Raw genomic sequence first — 17,567 nt, 5'->3', positions numbered from 1 at the left:
CTGGGAGGTACTGTTGTTTAGTGTGAATCGAGCGTAGGTGTTCCGCAAAACGGTCCCCAAGCCTCCGCTTGGTTTCCCCGACGTAGTGAAGGCCACATCTGAAACAGCAGATACAGTATACCACATTAGCAGACGTGCAGGTGAACATCTGCTTGATGTGGAAAGTCTTTCTGGGTCCTGGAACGGGGGTGACGGGGAGGTGTAGGGGCAGGTGTAGCACTTCCTGCGGTTGCAGGGAAAAGTGCCGGGGGTAGTAGGGCTGGAAGGGAGTGTGGAGCGGACAAGGGAGTCACGGAGAGAGTGGTCCCTCCGGAAAGCAGACAAGGGTGGGGAGGGAAAAATGTCTTTGGTGGTGGGGTCGGATTGCAGATTGCGGAAGTGTCGGAGGATGATGCGTTGGATCCGGAGGTTGGTGGGGTGGTACGTGAGGAGTGAGCAGGGATGGGTGTAAGTCTTGTTCTCTCTGTCTCATACAAGCTCCATTTGATTGGGAGATCCACTCTACATGGATGTGAAGGAGAGAGTCTGGTCTTTCCCTGTCACCACCCCCTGCCTGCTCCCTGACCCACCCCATGCCAGGTCTATGTCCCACCCCCAGCCCAGTCGATGACCCACTCCCGGGCTGCTCACTGATCCACCTCCTGCCCAGTCTATGTCCTACTCCCTGCCTGCTCACTGACCTACCCCTGCCTGATCCATGATCCGCTGACCCACCCATCAGCTTACCGTCCCCCGTAGTCGTAGAGTCATAGAGTAATACAGCATGGAAACAGGCCCTTCGGCCCAAAGTGGTCTATACTGACCATGGTGCCTACTCAGCTAGTTCCAATTGTCTGCATTTGGTCCATATCGCTCTAAACGCTTCACATCCTTGTACCTATATTAATGTTTTTATATGTTGCTCTTGTACCTGCCTCAACCATTTTCTGTGGCAGCCCATTCCATATACGCACCACTCTTTGCACGGAGAAGTTGGCCCTCAGGTCCTTCTTAAATCTATCCCCCTCTCATCTTCAACCTATGGCCTCTAGTTTTCAATTCCCCATCCCTGGGAAAAAGCCTTTATGCATTCATCCTATCTATGCCCCTCATAATTTTATACACTTCAAAAAGGTCACCCCTCATTCTCCTACATTCCAAGGAATAAAGTCCTATCCTGGCCAACCTCTCCCTATAACTCAGGCTTGCTAGTCCTGGTAACATCCTCGTAAATTTTCTTTGCACACTTTCCAGTTCAACTATGTCTTTCCTTTAACAGGGTGACCAAAACTGTACACAATACTCCAAGTCCAATCTCACCAACGACTCACACAACTGTACCATAACGTCCCAACTCCTATACTCAATGCCTTGACTGATGAAGGCCAGCAGGCTAAATGCCATCTTCACCACCCTGTCCACCTGTGATGCTGCTTTCAATAAACTATGTACTTGTACTCCTTGGTCCCTCCGTTCCACAACACTCCTCAGGACATTATCATTTACTGTACAAGCTCCACCTTGGTTGACTTTCCGAAGTGCAACACCTCACACTTATCTGTATTGAATTGCATTTGCCAGTCCTCAGCACACTTCCCCATCTGATCAAGATCCGTCTGTTATCTTTGATAACCTTCCTCGCTATCAACGATACCTATTTTGTATCGTCCACAAACTTACTCATCATGCCTTGTACATTCATATCAGATCATTTATGTAAATAACAGATGACAAAGGTCCCAGCAGCGACCCCTGTGGTGCACCAGTAGTCACAGGCCTCCAGTCTGAGAAATAAACTTCAACCATCACCCTCTGCTTCCTACCACCAAGCCAATTTTGAATCCAATTAGCTCCCTGTCTCTGCATCCCATGCAACCTAACTTTCATGACTAACCTGTTGTCTGGGATCTTGTCAAAGGCCTTACTAAAGTATAGACAATATCCACTGCCCTACCCATATCCATCCTCTTGGTTACCTCTTCAAAGAACTCTAAAAGATTTGTCAGACGTGATTCCAGTGCACAAATCCATGCTGACTATCCCTAACCAGACCTTGACTATCCAAATGTTGGTTGACCCAGTCCCTCAGTATCCTCTCTAATAACTTGCCTACCACTGATATCTTTCTGCTGTCCTGTGCAGGATACCACTGCCTGTCCTCTCCCCCCGTTTGCTGCTTTTCCAAACAGAGGGGCAATATCTTTTGTGTGTTTGCTGCTGACAGTTTCAAACTGAGCCTCCTGACATGATACTGGGACATGTGACCAACAACTTGGTCAACGAGAAAGGTTTTAAGGAGCATCTTACAGAAGGTCCAGATGTTTAGACAGTGTTACACTGTGAACAAATTGCTGTGTGTCTTACAGATCGTATTAAATTTTACAACCATGGACATGTATAAGAGCAGCCTGTGCTGGTACGATTACGTTGAGGTACGCAATGGATACTGGAGGAAGGCGCCACTCCTGGGTATGATCTCTAACCTCCTGCTTTTGAACATCAAGAACCCAATTCTTTGTGCAATGTGTTTTTGTAAACCTCTATAAAGTCACCCCTCAACCTCCTGCACTCAAGTGAATGAAGTCACAGCCTATCTAGCCTCTTCGTATAACTCAAACCCTCCATTCCCAGCAACATCCTAGTAAATATTTTCTAAACCCTCTCCAGCTTAATAGTAAACTTCCTATAACAGGGTAATCAGAACTTGATACTGTACTCCAGAAGAGGCCTCACCCAATGTCCTGTGCAACCTCAACATGACATCCCAAATCTCATAATCAAAGGTGTACTGAACACCTTCTTAACCACCCTGTCTATATGTGATGCAAACTTCCAAGAATTATATACCTGAACTCCTAGGTATCTCTGTTCTACAGCACTACCCAAGGCCCTACTCCATCTGCCACTCCTTAGCCCACTGACTCAGTTGATCAAGATCTCTCTGTAATCTTAGATAACCTTCTTCACTGTCCACTATACCACAAATTCTGGTGTCATCAACCTTCTTAACAATTTTCTCTACCTGTCCTGATACCTTGAGAGTCCGGTGTACATGCACATCAAGGTCCCTCTGATTCTCATTATTTCCCAGTGTCTTACCATTCATCATGTGTTTCCTTGCCTTGTTTGTTCCACCCAAGTGCATCACCTCACATTTCTCCAGATTGAATTCCAATTGCCATTGATCAGTCCCTCTCACCAGCCTGTCTATATCTTCTTATAGTATAAGGCTATCCTCCTCATTATTTACCACCGCATCAATTTTTGAATCATCTGCAAACTTTCTGGTCAACTGTCCAACATTCAAGTCTAAATTATTTATATGACTCACGAGCACCAAGAGCCCCAACACTGACCCCTGTGGGACCCTCTGGACAAGGACTTCCATCACCCTCTGATTCCTGTCACTCAGTCAATGATAGATCCAATTTGCCAAATAAAATTAGATCCCATGGGGTCTTAACTTTGTTATCAGTCTCCCTTGTACCATATCAAAAGCATTGCTGAAGTCCTAGTAAATGATGTCCAAAGCATTATCCTCATCTACACGCCTGGTCATCTCTTCAAAATATTCAATCAAAGTTGGTCAGACGTGACCTCCCCTTAACAAAATCATTCTGACTTCTCTTGATTAATCCCTGCCTCTACAAATACAGATTAATTCTGTCCCTCTGCATTGCTTCCAGTAGTATCCCCAACAGTGAGGTTAGCTTGACCGGCCTGCTTTATCCCTTGTTCCCTTCTGTGGCCCGAGAGAGGAATTGAAAAATTATTACCAGTGCCCCTGCTCTTTTCTCCCTTGCCTCACTCAAAAGCCTGAGATATAATTCATCTGGCCCTGGAGGTTTAGCTACTTTTAAGCTTGCCAGACCACTTAGAACCTCCTCTCTGTCTGTGCTAATTTTCTTCATTGCATCACAGACCTTCTCCCTGATTTCTATCCTCATATTATCCCTCTCACACACAATATTAATTTAGAATCCTACCTACATCCTCTGATTCCATGCACCAATTACTGCTGTGGTCCTTAATGGGCCCTACTCTTTCCCTTGTTATCCTTTTACCCTTAATGCCTCAATAAAATAATTTAGGATTTTCCTTTGCTTTACTTGCCATTGTCCTTTCATATCCACTTTTAGTTCTCCTAATCTTCCTTTAAAGTTCCCTCTTGCATATTCTATACCCCTCTAAGATTCTGTTGTTTTGAGCCGTCAATATCTGTTAGAAGCCTCCCTTTTTCTCTTAATCCAATGTTGCATATCCCTGGTATCCAGGGTTCGCTGGATTTGTCAGTCCTATCCTTTATCTTTATGGGAACCTGTGCTCGTCTTGAATAGGTTCCTCTGTTCTAACGCATTACCTGAAACTATCTACTTCCAGTCCACTCTAGTCAAGTTGTTTCTGATCTTATTACAATTGGACTTCCTTCAGTTTAGAACTTTGAGCTAAGGCCCATTCTTGTCCTTTCTCACAACAATCTCAAATTTAACAGAGTTATCATCACTGACTGTAATATGCTCCCATCTGATGCTTCAACCACCCTTCCACCTTCGTTACCTAGGAGTAAGCCAGGGCCTCCTCTCTAGTAGGGCCTTCTATGTACTGACTTAAAAAGCCTCTCCTGGACACATTTCAAGAATTCTGCTCCCTTCAGACCTTTCACACTCTGGATTCCCCAGTTAACATTGGGGATGTTGAAAGCTCCTACTGTCGCTACCCTATGACTTTTACAATTCCCTGAAATTTACTTCCAAATCTGCCTTCTATTTCCCTCAGATGGTTAAGGAATCTATAGTATACTCACAACAATGTGATTGGTCCTTATTGATTTTTAAGTTCTACCCACATGGCTTCATTTGAGGAGCTTTCTAAGATGTCATTCCTCCTTCCTGCTGTGTGGGTCTGACGTATGAGGAGAGATTGACTAGGTTGGGATTGTTTTTGCTACAGTTCAGATGAATGAGGGGAGATCTCATAGAGACTTATAAAATTCTAACAGGACTAGACAGGGTAGATGCAGGGAGAATGTTCCCGACAGTGGGTGTGCCCAGAACCAGGGCTCACAGTCTGAGGATTCGGGGTAGACCATTTAGGATGGAGATAAGGAGACATTTCTTCACTATCCATCCTATCTATGCCTAGAGTGGTGAGCCTGTGGAATTCATTACCACAGAACTCACTTGTTGTCTCTTCTAATTTTGACCATTCATCTTTCCGTGATGAACATACTTTCCGGATCCCACCCCCTGCAAAAATAGTTTAACATACGTTTTTGGGTCCCAGGCACAGAGGGTTGAGGTGTCAGTATCCAGTGGTAGGGGTTCTCAGGTCCTGGGCACAGAGTGGGTGAGCTGTCAGCATCTGGAGGTGGGATTTGTCGGGTCCCAGGGTGAGAGGATCAGTTCAGGGTCTGGGGGCCCATGGAAGTGTTTGGAAGCTGGGAGAATCAGTTTAGTTGTTACTCAGCAGTTAGACTCAGTGTTTAATAGTCTAACTATTTCTGAGTAACTATTTACTTAACATTGGTGGAAACTTCCAATATAATGGATACTTTTGAGGGATTCCATGTACAGTGGTATTTCCCATGCCATTCCTTTGGAGGCTGCTACAATGGGAATTCCACAGGGTCCCATCTAAAACTCCCATTTACATTTCAGAAATAACTATGTGGCCATTGGAAAATCCAGACCATGATTTCCCAGGTATAATTTATCTTGTCTCTGCCTCAGAGGGCCCTTGTTTACTTTAGCTGCTCTCTTACTTTTCATGTGTTTCTAAAGGCTCTTACAGTTTGTTTTTATTGTTTACTCTCATTCAATTTTCTTCCTCTTTGTCACTTCTTTGGTCATCCACTTTTTTTCTAAAATCATCCCACTACTCATTATTACTACTCTCCTTTTAATCTCTCCTAAACTTCTCCAGTCAAAGTTGGTCCACTTATCCAATGGCATTTTATTCCTCAAATGGATTTACATTCATTGTGAATTATGAACTATTTGTATATCCTTAATATGAAACCTCTCATCAATATGAAATTCCATCATGTTATGATTACTCCTTCCTAGATGATCATTCAATGCCGAATTACTAATTAAACTGATCTCATACTACATCTAAAGTGACTTTTTATCTGAACATATTGTGGAAAATGATCTACTTTGCATTCCATGATGTGGTCCTCTAAGCTGCTTTTGCCACTTTGATTTGCCCACTCTATGGGAGGGTCCTTATGATTATCACATTATATTTACTACAAGTTTCTCTAATTCCATAATGCTGTTCAGCACCATAATTACAACGAGATGATCAATAAACTACTGTGAGGAGTGTTTTATTGCCCTTAATTATTTCTTTGTTCCAACCTAGATTTCTGTATGAAGTTCCTATTTCATCACTACTTTCATCACATCCTTTATCATCAGGGCTGACCTTCCTTTACCATTTTGTCTGTCATCTTTGAAAACCTTCTACATATTTGTCACTTTAAAATCATTGCCTCAGTAATGGTTATTAATTGAATCCATTGGTTTCTATTTGTGTCAGTGATTTGTCTATCTTGTTATGATTGCTATGTGCATTAAGCTAAAGAAGGCTAAGGGGCAGTCGGATAGAGGTCTACAAAATTATGGGGGGCATAGATAAGATGGATAGTCAAAGGCTTTTTTCCCAGGGTGAACAGGTCAACTACAAGAGGGCACAGGTTCCAGGTGAGTGGGGGAAAGTGCGGGAGAAGTTTTTAACAGTGTGTTGGGTGCCTGAAATGCACTGCCAGTAGAGATGGTGGAAGCAGGTATGTTAGTAATATTTAAGACGTATCTTGATAGACACATGAACGGGAGGCAAAGAGGGATAGGAACTGCAAATGGGACATAAGCAGCAAGTCTAAATAAGGATTAGAAATCGCTGCAGGCTTGGTGGGCCAAAGGGCTACATTGAATTGTAATGTATTAAGAGCTTTTCATTTTAACTTTTAACTACATTTTCTTGGTAAAGCCTTGGCCACGAATATCCAATTACCATTATTCAACTCACTGACTCTGAATAGACCTGCTGAATCTTAACCCAGTCAGTATTCTGCTCTACATACCTGAAATTGCTCTTCCTACTCACGGAACTGGATGTTCCAGCCATGTTGGCTCAGAAGCTGGTGGGATTCCAATATTCCTACTTTTGTGCCTATCGCGTGGGATTCTTATGGCTCTGAGATAAAGTTTATGACAGGAAATCCCAGCCAGCAATCTCAGCCTTGCCTGCTCCTTTTAGAGTTTTAGAGTTGCTGCTAAATCCATGAAGGGTGTGTTGGGAGACCTGGCTCATGGCAGCTCAGAGGAGAGGTGAACTATCTGCAGTTGGGAAGCTTTTGACAGGGAAGAAGTTTCCAGCTGTAAAATTGGAGACATCACCTTAATTTAACAGCGGGTAGTTCTGGTCAGGCATCCACAGCAAAAACCTAATATGGGAATTTGATCCAGAATCGCAGAATTGTTACTGTACAATAGGAGGCCATTCAGCCCAATGTGCCTTTACTGGCTCTTTGAATGAGCATCATTATCTAGTGCCAATCTCCTGCTTTTATCCATACCCTTGCACACTATTTCAATCCAAATAACCATTCAATACTCTTTTAAAAACATCTGGAATATCTTAATAATGGGTCTAATGCCTTTTTTTTAAAACCTCTGGAAGAAGTTGGCGAGTGCTGAGCAGAGTTCAGGCCCAGCCTACCCTGCTCAGGTTTAGTAGTTTGCTGTGGCTGAGCCAGCATCTGCTTTGGTGCTTCTGCTGACCCCAGTCACATCCTCAAAGCCCTTCTTCTGAGGTCCAGACTGCTGAGGCAAATAGAGATCCTGCAGGTGGCCACCAGCTGCTTGTCTGGAAGATTTAAGCGAGGCCTGGTGGCCACTTTTGGGCCTATCTGGGTGTGTACTGCTTTCATCAGGCCCAGCCTGCATCTGAAAGTGGGTCCAGGTGAATTTCTATCCCAGAACTTCTGATGCTACAGACTGCCTCAGTACGGCACTCAAATGTCAGTCAACATTGCTTGAGTCTCTGGAGTGAACGCACTGTCTTCTGATTCTGAGCCAAACACTATCCTGTAATGCTATCCCTTTGCGCTCCCACCTCAATGAATTTCAGGCATGACAGTGAGATTGAATTCTTCGCCCCCAGTCACATCTTATTTGTATCTTTTGCTTTCAGCAGATATTTTCTTCTTTTCATTCCTATCATTTACACCTATTTTACATTTCAATATTTCCTTTACCACCATTAGCGCACTCTTTCTCTTTCAATCTGACCATCCTTACCCTCAGTTCCATATGCTCCTCCTCTCATGCTGTCTACTGCAAAAAACCCACCATTATCCAGTTCTGAAGCAGAGTCATATCAGACACGAAACTGTTTCTCTCTCCACAGATGCTGCCAGACCTGCTGAGTTTCCCCAGTATTTTCCGTTTGTATTTCAGATTTCCAGAAACTGCAGCATTTTATGTTTATGCTACTGTCTGCTGAACCTTAAGGACAGTCATATTCATAAATGAGGCATTTTTAAAATAGAATCTCTTTTATTGTTAATGAGCTGACTTCAAGTGAGGCAATAAATTCAGTTTTGATCCCCAGCTTCAGATTTCTGACCTGGCCATATCACACTTGCCTGCCTGGATAGTGTACTATCTCCAGACCTAATTACTTTCCAACTTTAAAGAAAGAAAAATGTGTATTTATAAAGCAAATTTAACATCTTCAGAAAGTCACAAGTATTTTACAGCCAATAAAGTACTTCTCAAATATAGTCACTGTTGTTGTAGTACAAGAAACAAGGCAGTCAATTTACCCACAGCAAGTTCCCACAAATAGCAATGATATAGTTGACCAGATAATTTGTTTTAATATGTATAACTTTATGATTTTCATTATATTTATGGGGATGGATGCGAGGCCAACTTATTTTGCCCATCCCTAATTGCCCCTGAACTGAGCGCCTTGCTTGGTCTTTTCAGAGGGCTGTTCAGAGTCAAATGCATTACTGTGGGCCTGGAGTCACATGTAGGTCAGACCGGGTAAGGATGGCAGATTTCCTTCCCTAAAGGATGGTAGTGAGCGTGATAGGTTTTTACAACAATCAATGATTGTTACTGTGATTGAGACTTTGAAATTCGTTTTCAATTCCGAATCGATATGTTGAATTTAAATTCCACTAGCTCCTGTGGTGAGAAGTAGCCCTATATTCTCAAAATACTAACATGGGCCGCTCGATATCCAGCCCAATCGCCTTACACTATACCACCATCTTCCCCAAGGGGGAAGTGGGAAAATGTACCCAATGAGGTACATCGAAACAAAATTCATTTTTAAAAATGTGTTTGTTAAGTTGACTCATTGTATGTGGCCAGTGATTAATGTTGCTCCTGGGCCATCTCATTTCAGGTCGATTCTGTGGTGAGAAACTTCCGGAAACCATCATTTCCACTGACAGCTGGCTCTGGATTGAGTTCCGCAGCAGCAGTAACTGGATGGGAAAAGGCTTCTCTGCTGTGTATGAAGGTGTCGATGCTTTTATATATTTTCTTAATGTTTCTATATTGATGTTTTTCAAAAAAAACATATTTTCACAGGTGATGTTTTGCCAATGATTTACGCTAATAAAAATGACCTCATGTACCTTTATGGAAAGTTGAATTGTTGAGAACTGTTATTTTCAGCGGAAAGCTGAAGGTCAATGATCATATCAGTGATCATTTAAAAGTTAATAAAAGTCAGCTTTTGCACAAGATTGAAACCTGGAAAATAGGAGCAGGAGTAGGCCATTCAGCCCTTTGAGCCTGCTCTGTCATTCAATATGGCTGATCATCCAACTCAGCACCCTGTTCCTGCTTTCTCCCCGTTTGATCCCTTTAATCCTAAGTATTATATCTGACTCCTTCTCGAAAATATTTAATGTATTGGCTTCAATTGCTTTCAGTGACAGAGAATTCCACAAGTTCACCACTCTCTGGGTGAATAAGTTCTCCTCATCTCAGTCCTAAATGGCCTACCCTGTAACATTAGACTGTGACCTCTGGTTCTGGATACCCTGTCGTTAGGAGTGTTCCACCCTTGCATTTATCCTGTCTAGTGCTGTTAGAATTTTAGAGATTTCTGTGATTTCCCCTCATGCTTCTAAACTCCAGTGAATGTAATTGTTACTGATTCAGTGTCCATACCTACACCAGGAAGCAGTAAACCTTTATTGCACCCTCTCCCTTGCAGAACATCCTTCCTCACATCAGGAAACAAAAACCACAGACAATGCTCCAGGTGTGGTCTCACCAAGGCCTTGTACAATTGCAGCAAGACATCCCTGCTCCTGTACTCCAATCGTCTCACTATGAAGGCCAACATAATATTTCTCATCTTCAGTGACCTGCATGCTCACTTCAACACCCAGGTCTTGTTGCACCTTCCTCTTACTTAGTACCTACGAGTATTTACAGTAGATCTTCAGACAATGTAAGCACCAATGATGCCCTCCACACCCACTTCGATTCCAACCCTTTAAGGCTCGGTTGCCAGTTTTAGAGCTGGTGCTAATGTGCCTGGCACTCAGAGATGCTCTGCTGCTCAAGAAAGTTAAATCCTGTTCATACTCTGGCACAGGGGCTTTACATTTTGGAATGGGGTCCAAAAGGGAATTGGACCCATCTGTGAAGGAGGAAAGCTAATAGGAGAAAAATTGGGGGGATGGATGAACAGTCTTCAACAGAGTTGGCACAGACCTGGTGGGCTGAATGGCTTCTATGTGGACTGTGCTGATTTTTGATTTCCAGTGTGTGAAACGGGAGAGTGGGACAATGTATAACTGTGAATAGGAAAGCAACGAGGAGAGTGAACTGGCTGAGAGAATCATCTGCTTTTTGTCCAGCAGGATGTGATAGTAGGGGAGAGGGGCACATGGAGGGTACGAGGTGGGTGAGGTATGAAGAGAACCTGTAGCATGGGCCAGGCTGTGGCTGGAATATGCCCCTGTCCCAGTGATGTCCCGAAGGGTGGAGAGTAGGGAGTCAGCATCTGACCTCTCCACTTGCCCCAGGCTGCCACACTCACATTGTGTGCTGCCTTCTCCTGCTCCACAAGAGACGGTGTGTCCTTGGTGGGCTTCTCTAACACTTTTGGAGACTTTGTGCCTGTGCCATAGCTGCTTGGGTCATACAGGTATTGGATGAGAGCTATGAGTTTCGATGGTGGTGAGAATAGCAGGTGCTGTGTGAGAGTAAAGATAGACGCACTTGCATTTCTACAACGCCTAATACGACCTCAGGACATCTCAAAATGCTTAGCAACTAATGAAGAACTCTTTTGAACTGTGGCTATTGTTGAAATGTTGAGGTGCATAACGAGCTCCCACAGAACAAAATGAACATGCCCAAAGAGTCTGTTTTGTGATGTTGATAGAAGGATAAATATTAGTCAGGACTTCATGGAGCACTCCTCTGGTTTTCTTCAAATGGTGCCATGGAATGTTCTCCATCCCTGCAGGGAATGTGTGTGCCTTCAGCTTGATGCCTGATCCTCATGGCACTATGGCACTTCCTGAATACTCCATCAGTCTTGGACATTCGTACTCATGGCTCTGGAGGAGGATTTGAGCTCACAAAATGCAACAATATACCATTGCTTACAGCTTACAGAATCCATAGAATGCAGTGTTACAGCTCGGTGTAAAAAGGCAACAGGTTTATTTGAAGGCACAAGCTTTCAGAGTTTCGCTTCTTCTTCAGGTGTCAGTGAGAGATGTGGCATCAGACACAGAATTTATAAGCAAAAGGTGAAAGGGTCGTAGAACTGATGTGAATGTATCAAACAAACCTAAGATGGCTGTTAAATCTTTAATTAGTTAGAAAGGATTAATGTGCAAATCCCAGAATTTCGTTCCAGTCACTGCCCCGCGATGACTAAAGGTTTTGTCAGGATACCACAGGTGACATCCCAGGTCAGACAATGCTTTTTGGCTATGAGACCTTGTTTAGAATCTGGCTATGTATTAACTTGGAGTCAGACTAGTTTTATTTCCAAAGTAAGAATTTGTAAATGCCACATAGACTGTGTACAGATTGTGTGCTTTTTGAACAAAATAGAATGTATTCGCAATTACAAATGCAAACTCACCCCATATATTTGTGTGTGTGTGTGTGTGTGTGTGTATCTGTGTGTCTGTGTGTGTGTGTGTGAGAGAGTGTTCAGTGTGGTAGGGTCACCTGTCGTGCAACATGAACCCAAGAATTGAGGCCGTCCTCATGTGTACTGAACTTGGCTATCAGCCTCTGCTCAACGACTCTGCATGATTGAGTATCCTGAAGTCCGCCTTGGAAGATGCTTAGCTGAAGTTCCAAAGCCGAATGTCTTTGACTACTGAAGTGTTCTCCCACCCGGGGGGGTACTGATAAAACCTTTAGTTATTTCAGGGCATTAATAGGTAATAGGGGCTATCACAGGGCCACCGTGTAATAGGGGCTATTATGGGGCCAGAGCGTAATAGGGGCTATAACAGGGCCAGAGTGTAATACCGGCTATTATAGGGCCTCATTGTAATAGGGGCTATTACAGAGTCACAGTGTAATTGGGGCCATTACAGGGCCACAGTATAATAGGGCCTATTACAGGGTCACAGTGTAATTGGGGCCATTACAGGGCCACAGTGTAATAGGGCCTATTACAGGGTCACAGTGTAATTGGGGCCATTACAGGGCCACAGTGTAATATGGGTTATTACAGCAGCCCAGTGTAATGGGAGGCTCATTGCCCATCCCTAGTTGCCCCTTGAGAAGGTGGTGGTGAGCTGCCTTCTTGAACCGCTGCAGTCCTCCCGCTGTAGTTTGACCCACAGTGCTGTGTTGGTGAGAATTCCAGGATTTTGAACCAGTGACAGTGAAGGTACAGCGATTTATTTCCAAGTCAGGATAGTGAGCAGCTTGGAAGGGAACGCACAGGTAATGGATGTGGAAGAGAAATGCTTTCTCACATAGTGAGTGGTTAAGGTCCTGGAATGCATTTCCTGAGAATGTGGTGGAGGCAGGATCAATCAAGGCTTTCATAAAGCAATTAGACAGTTCCTTTTCAAAAGTTGTACATTATTACAAGCACATGAATTAAAAGCAGATAAAAGGCAGAGAGTTTCAAAGTTGCAATAGTCCTAAGAGGAAAATGTTTTCCTCATCTCTGCCCTAAATGGGTGATCCTTAATTTTAAAATAGTGTTTACCAGTTCTGGACTGACCCACAAAGAGGAACCATCCTTTCCATATCCACTTTGTGAAGACCATTCAGGATCCTATACACTTCAATCAAGTCACCCCTTACTCTTCCAAACTCTGGTGTAGAAAAGCCCAGTCTGTCCAAATTATTTTCATTTGTCAACCCATTCGTTCAAGTAAATCTCCTCTCCATTGCCTCCAATCCATTTACATCCTTCCTCAAATAACTATTTGAGATGTGGCCTGACCTGTAGAACTGAAACATAATCTCCTTACTTTTATGTTCAGTTCCTCTTGTAATAACGGATTTTGTTGGCTCATGCACTTGATCCCTCCGTACCTCGGAGTTCTGCAGTCCGTCCCCCATTTAGATTATGGGGAGGAGGCAAGAGAATGGCATTGAATGAAATGTTCATTCAGTCAGCAGGTAGAGACACAGTGGGCTGAATGGCCGGGTAATCCTGTGATTCCAGGTAAGGACAGTTTCTTCTCCTGCAGAGGAGACATATTGAACCAGTTGGGATTTTACAACAAACCCACACATTTAGAAATGTCTTAAAACTGAATTCAAAGGCTTGAGTTGTCCTGGTGGCACTTAAACTGGCACCGTCTGGATGACAAGATGGTGTAGGGACCACTAGATTACTGCCTACTGCTCCCAGTGTCTGCTGACTGACTCCACATCCCCAGGATCCAGTTACATCCCTAAACCTGAGTCACAAAACATGGAAACTGGCCAGGCATTGCTGACCATAAACCCAAAGTAAACTAGTCCCACTAGCCTGCACTTATCCCATATCCCTTCAAATATTTCTTATTCATGAACTTATCCAGGCATTGTAACTGTACCCGCATCCATCAAGTCCTCTGGCAGTTCATTACACACGTGAACCACTCTCTGTGTAAAAAAGTTACCCCTCATGTCTTCTTTAAATCTTTCTTCTCTCACCTGAAAAATATGTCACCTAGACTTGAAATCCCCCACCCTAGGGAAAACACACCTGCCATTCACCTTATCTATAACCGTCATGGTTTTGTAAACCTCTATATTGTCACCCCTCAACCTCCTACACTCTAGTGTAAAAAGTCCCAGCCTATCCAGCCTCTCCTTCTAATTCAAACCCTCCATTCCTGGCGACACCCTGGTAAACCACTTCGGAATGCTTGACTGCTGGCATGACCCTCGGGGATTCCTGGGATGGCAAACACAGTCCGGGGGCAACTGGTCCGATTGTCCTTCGAGGTCAGGCTGGTGAGCTTCAGATGAGCCCCTGTCCCCCGTCCCATTGTGCTCAGCTCCTCCACATGGAGCTCCTCAAGAGGAGTTCAGCACCAAGATCAAGATCCAGTCAGAGCACACACACCTTCCCCATCCCCAACCCCCACCACCCACCAGCCACCACCACTTCCCAGGACAAGAGGATGAAGCAGGTCAAAGACCAGGTGGGATTAGAATGTGCAGCTAGATTATTCAGTCAGCACAGGCACAATTGGCTGAATGGCCTCTTTCTGTGCTGTAACATTTTTATGGTTTTATGCTGTTTTTGCCCAATCTAATTTATACGTGACTCCAGTCTCACACCTTTCAACTCTTCTAAACTTACAGACTGAGTCAGTTTGCCATGTTGAACCACTCCAAGAATGGCCACCACTGGCCCCTTCACAGGGTCAATAGAATGAGCAATAAATAGAATGGGTGGTATGGCGGCTGAGTGGTTAGCACTGCTGCCTTACAGCACCAGGGACCCTTGGGCGACTGTCTGTGTGGCATTTGCACTTTCTCCCTCTGTCTGCACCAGTTTCCTCCCACAGTCCAAAGATATGCAAGGATGGACATATTAAGTTTCCCATTGTGCCCAGGGATGTGCAGGCTATGTGTATGATCCATTGGAAATGCAGGGTTACAGGGATAGGGTAGGAGGATGGGTCTGGATGGGATGCTTTTCAGTGGGTTGGTGCGGACTCGATGGGCTGAATGGCCTGCTCCACACTGTAGGTGCTTCTATGATTCTGTGAAAAGTTGTCCTTATCAGGAACACCCATCGAGTGAATATCTTCCAAAAAAAAAACACAGCAGCACCTGGGAAAGGGAAAATAGATGACAAAACAGCAGGTGAGGCTAGCAGAACTCCCATTATTCCTGCTCCTTTCCCTGGGTACTCCCTTTACGCTGAGTTGAGTAGAAGTAGTGAGTGAGATGGGTACACCGTCGAGGGTCTGGTCACTGACAGCCTGTCCAGGATGGTGGGGGGCAGCAAGCTTTGAAATGAAATGGGTTCAGATTTGTCACTGTGGCCGCTTAATGATTGGTGATAGAAGCATCTTGGCCTTGCTATGAAATAAGAACTCAACGAAATGAACCATTAGAGAACTGAAGACCATTTCTTCTCATCTCTGTTTTAAAATTGCTATCCCTTTTCCTGAAGAGAAAGACACACCATCAGCCACTTGCAGCAGTCCGAATGCTTCTGCCAGTATCGCTCTCACCAACAAGCTGTTCAGTTCCTCCAGAGCCAATTAGAAAGCTCTTGTCAGGCTGATGACCTTTGGCAGCCACACTGTGTCACAAGTCCATAAGCCAATCAGCAACCAGTTGCTGGCCACATCTCACTTTGTACACACTTTGCCTATAAAGAGCTTTCCTGCTGTTCCCAGCTTGAACAAAACAGCAGTGAAAACAGTTTACAATGAGTGTTAGGAACTTACTTTTTAAAAGTACAGCAATTAATCCTTGATTTTAAAACAGTCTCTTTCCTAGTTCAGCCCAGAATCAAAAATGCCAAAAAAAAATAGAAAGACCCAGACTTTACAGGTCTCAGAGCTTCAGGTGGCTGTGATTTGTAAAAGCATCAATATTCAGTGTTCCAGTGGAGCATTGTTCCAAACTCCAAGAATCTCACCTGCTTTAGCCTGACTTTTGAACAAGGTGTCACTCCTGCCACAAAACCAAAATATTGCAGATGCTGGAGATGCAAAATAAAAACAAAATGCTGGAAAACATGGCAGCATCTATGGAGGGAGAGAAACAAAGTTAATGTTTCAGGTTGGTGTCTGATAGCTTGGTGCTCAAATTTGCCGTGTGCAGGAGAGGCAATTTGATTCTGCACCATCTCGAAATATTGTGTTGCCTCTTAGCCCTACCCCAGTCCCTCCACCCTCCCGTTGACTGAAGGAAATGTTCTCCTCACCCCAGGGCTATCTTGTCAGAAAATACCCCTCTCCCTCGAGGTTAGGTTCCCCCTCACTCTGAGTTCCCTGCTATCACACTCCCTCAGGAGAGTACCATCCTCATCCTCATGCACCTTTAAAGGAATGTCCCTTTAGACTTCATGCTGCCTTGAGGGAAGACCCTCCTTGAGGTGTGCACTCCACTCACATTCCATTCTACTTGGTCGTCCCCAGAATCAGTTGCTCACCTGGAGCCTGTCAAATGTAGCGAGTGTGAAGAGGGATGAAATGGTGGTTCCATCAGTTTGCAGAGTCTGGGCCCTGTGTGTTGGGCACCGGTGGTCACCTGTGCCCTGTCCAGGGCTTGGAGAGGGCTGGCCAAGGGCCCCCTCCACAGCACTACCCCGATCAGCTGGGACTCCCTAGTCCCTGATCCTCCTACAGGTCAGCTGGGCCTGGGCATTTTAGAGAGCCCCTCCCCCCACCAATTGTGTCAGAGCAGTGATACAACTCAGTGGGAGAACAGCTCCCTCAGCCAGAGTCACCATCAGGAATATTCTTAATCCTTCCTTACACCTTTCATAATCTCGTTATGGGCTTCCCTAGACCTCAAACTCTGAAAGCCCTTTCCTAAACCTCTTCAAGAAATGTCTTCTGATTGTATAAGTTATTGGAGGAAAGCTGGAATGTGGAGTAATCAGATCAGACACGATCTTGATGACTAGCAGAAGAGACTGGAGGGGCTGAATGGCCAGCTCCTTTTAATTCCTGGTTTTTTTATGTAAAGAGAGCTTCTGGTCTCCCATCCTAATATGATGTTCTGAGCCTTAGTGTGTCATTTTATCTGGTAACTCTCAATGATGCACCTTAGATGTTTCAGAGCTTTAGTATGAATGTAAATTGTACAGTGTATTTATATAAATTCATAGAATCTGTAATAAACATTCCTTCCCCACAAAGCACATGACACATTTCCAACTCTTCCCTTTACTCTGCAGCAATCTGTGGGGGTGATATTCACAAGGATACGGGTCAGATTCAGTCTCCGAATTATCCCGATGACTACCGGCCATCCAAGGAATGTACCTGGAGGATCACTGTTGCTGAGGAGTATCATGTAGGCCTTGTTTTCCAGGCCTTTGAGGTAAAGCCGAGTTTTCATTCTCTGTGTGTGTGTGTGTGTGTGTGTGTG

General features: G+C 44.3%; 1 protein-coding gene across 1 annotated transcript in view; it reads left to right on the top strand.

Annotated features, from left to right (window-relative positions):
* The window catches only part of LOC109922418 (tolloid-like protein 2), a 139,251-nt gene that overhangs the window by 94,461 nt on the left and 27,223 nt on the right, over positions 1–17,567 (top strand). Inside the window, exons 10-12 of the mRNA XM_048616278.1 lie at positions 2,346–2,448; positions 9,406–9,522; positions 17,374–17,519. Coding sequence (XP_048472235.1) covers positions 2,346–2,448; positions 9,406–9,522; positions 17,374–17,519 — 366 coding nt within the window. The remainder of the gene's footprint in view (positions 1–2,345; positions 2,449–9,405; positions 9,523–17,373; positions 17,520–17,567) is intronic.

Source organism: Rhincodon typus, chromosome 34 (assembly GCF_021869965.1).
Source record: "Rhincodon typus isolate 14 chromosome 34, sRhiTyp1.1, whole genome shotgun sequence".
Lineage (NCBI taxonomy): Eukaryota > Metazoa > Chordata > Chondrichthyes > Orectolobiformes > Rhincodontidae > Rhincodon > Rhincodon typus.
Note: the sequence above shows the minus strand (reverse complement) of the source record. Positions and strands in the feature narration are given on the sequence as shown.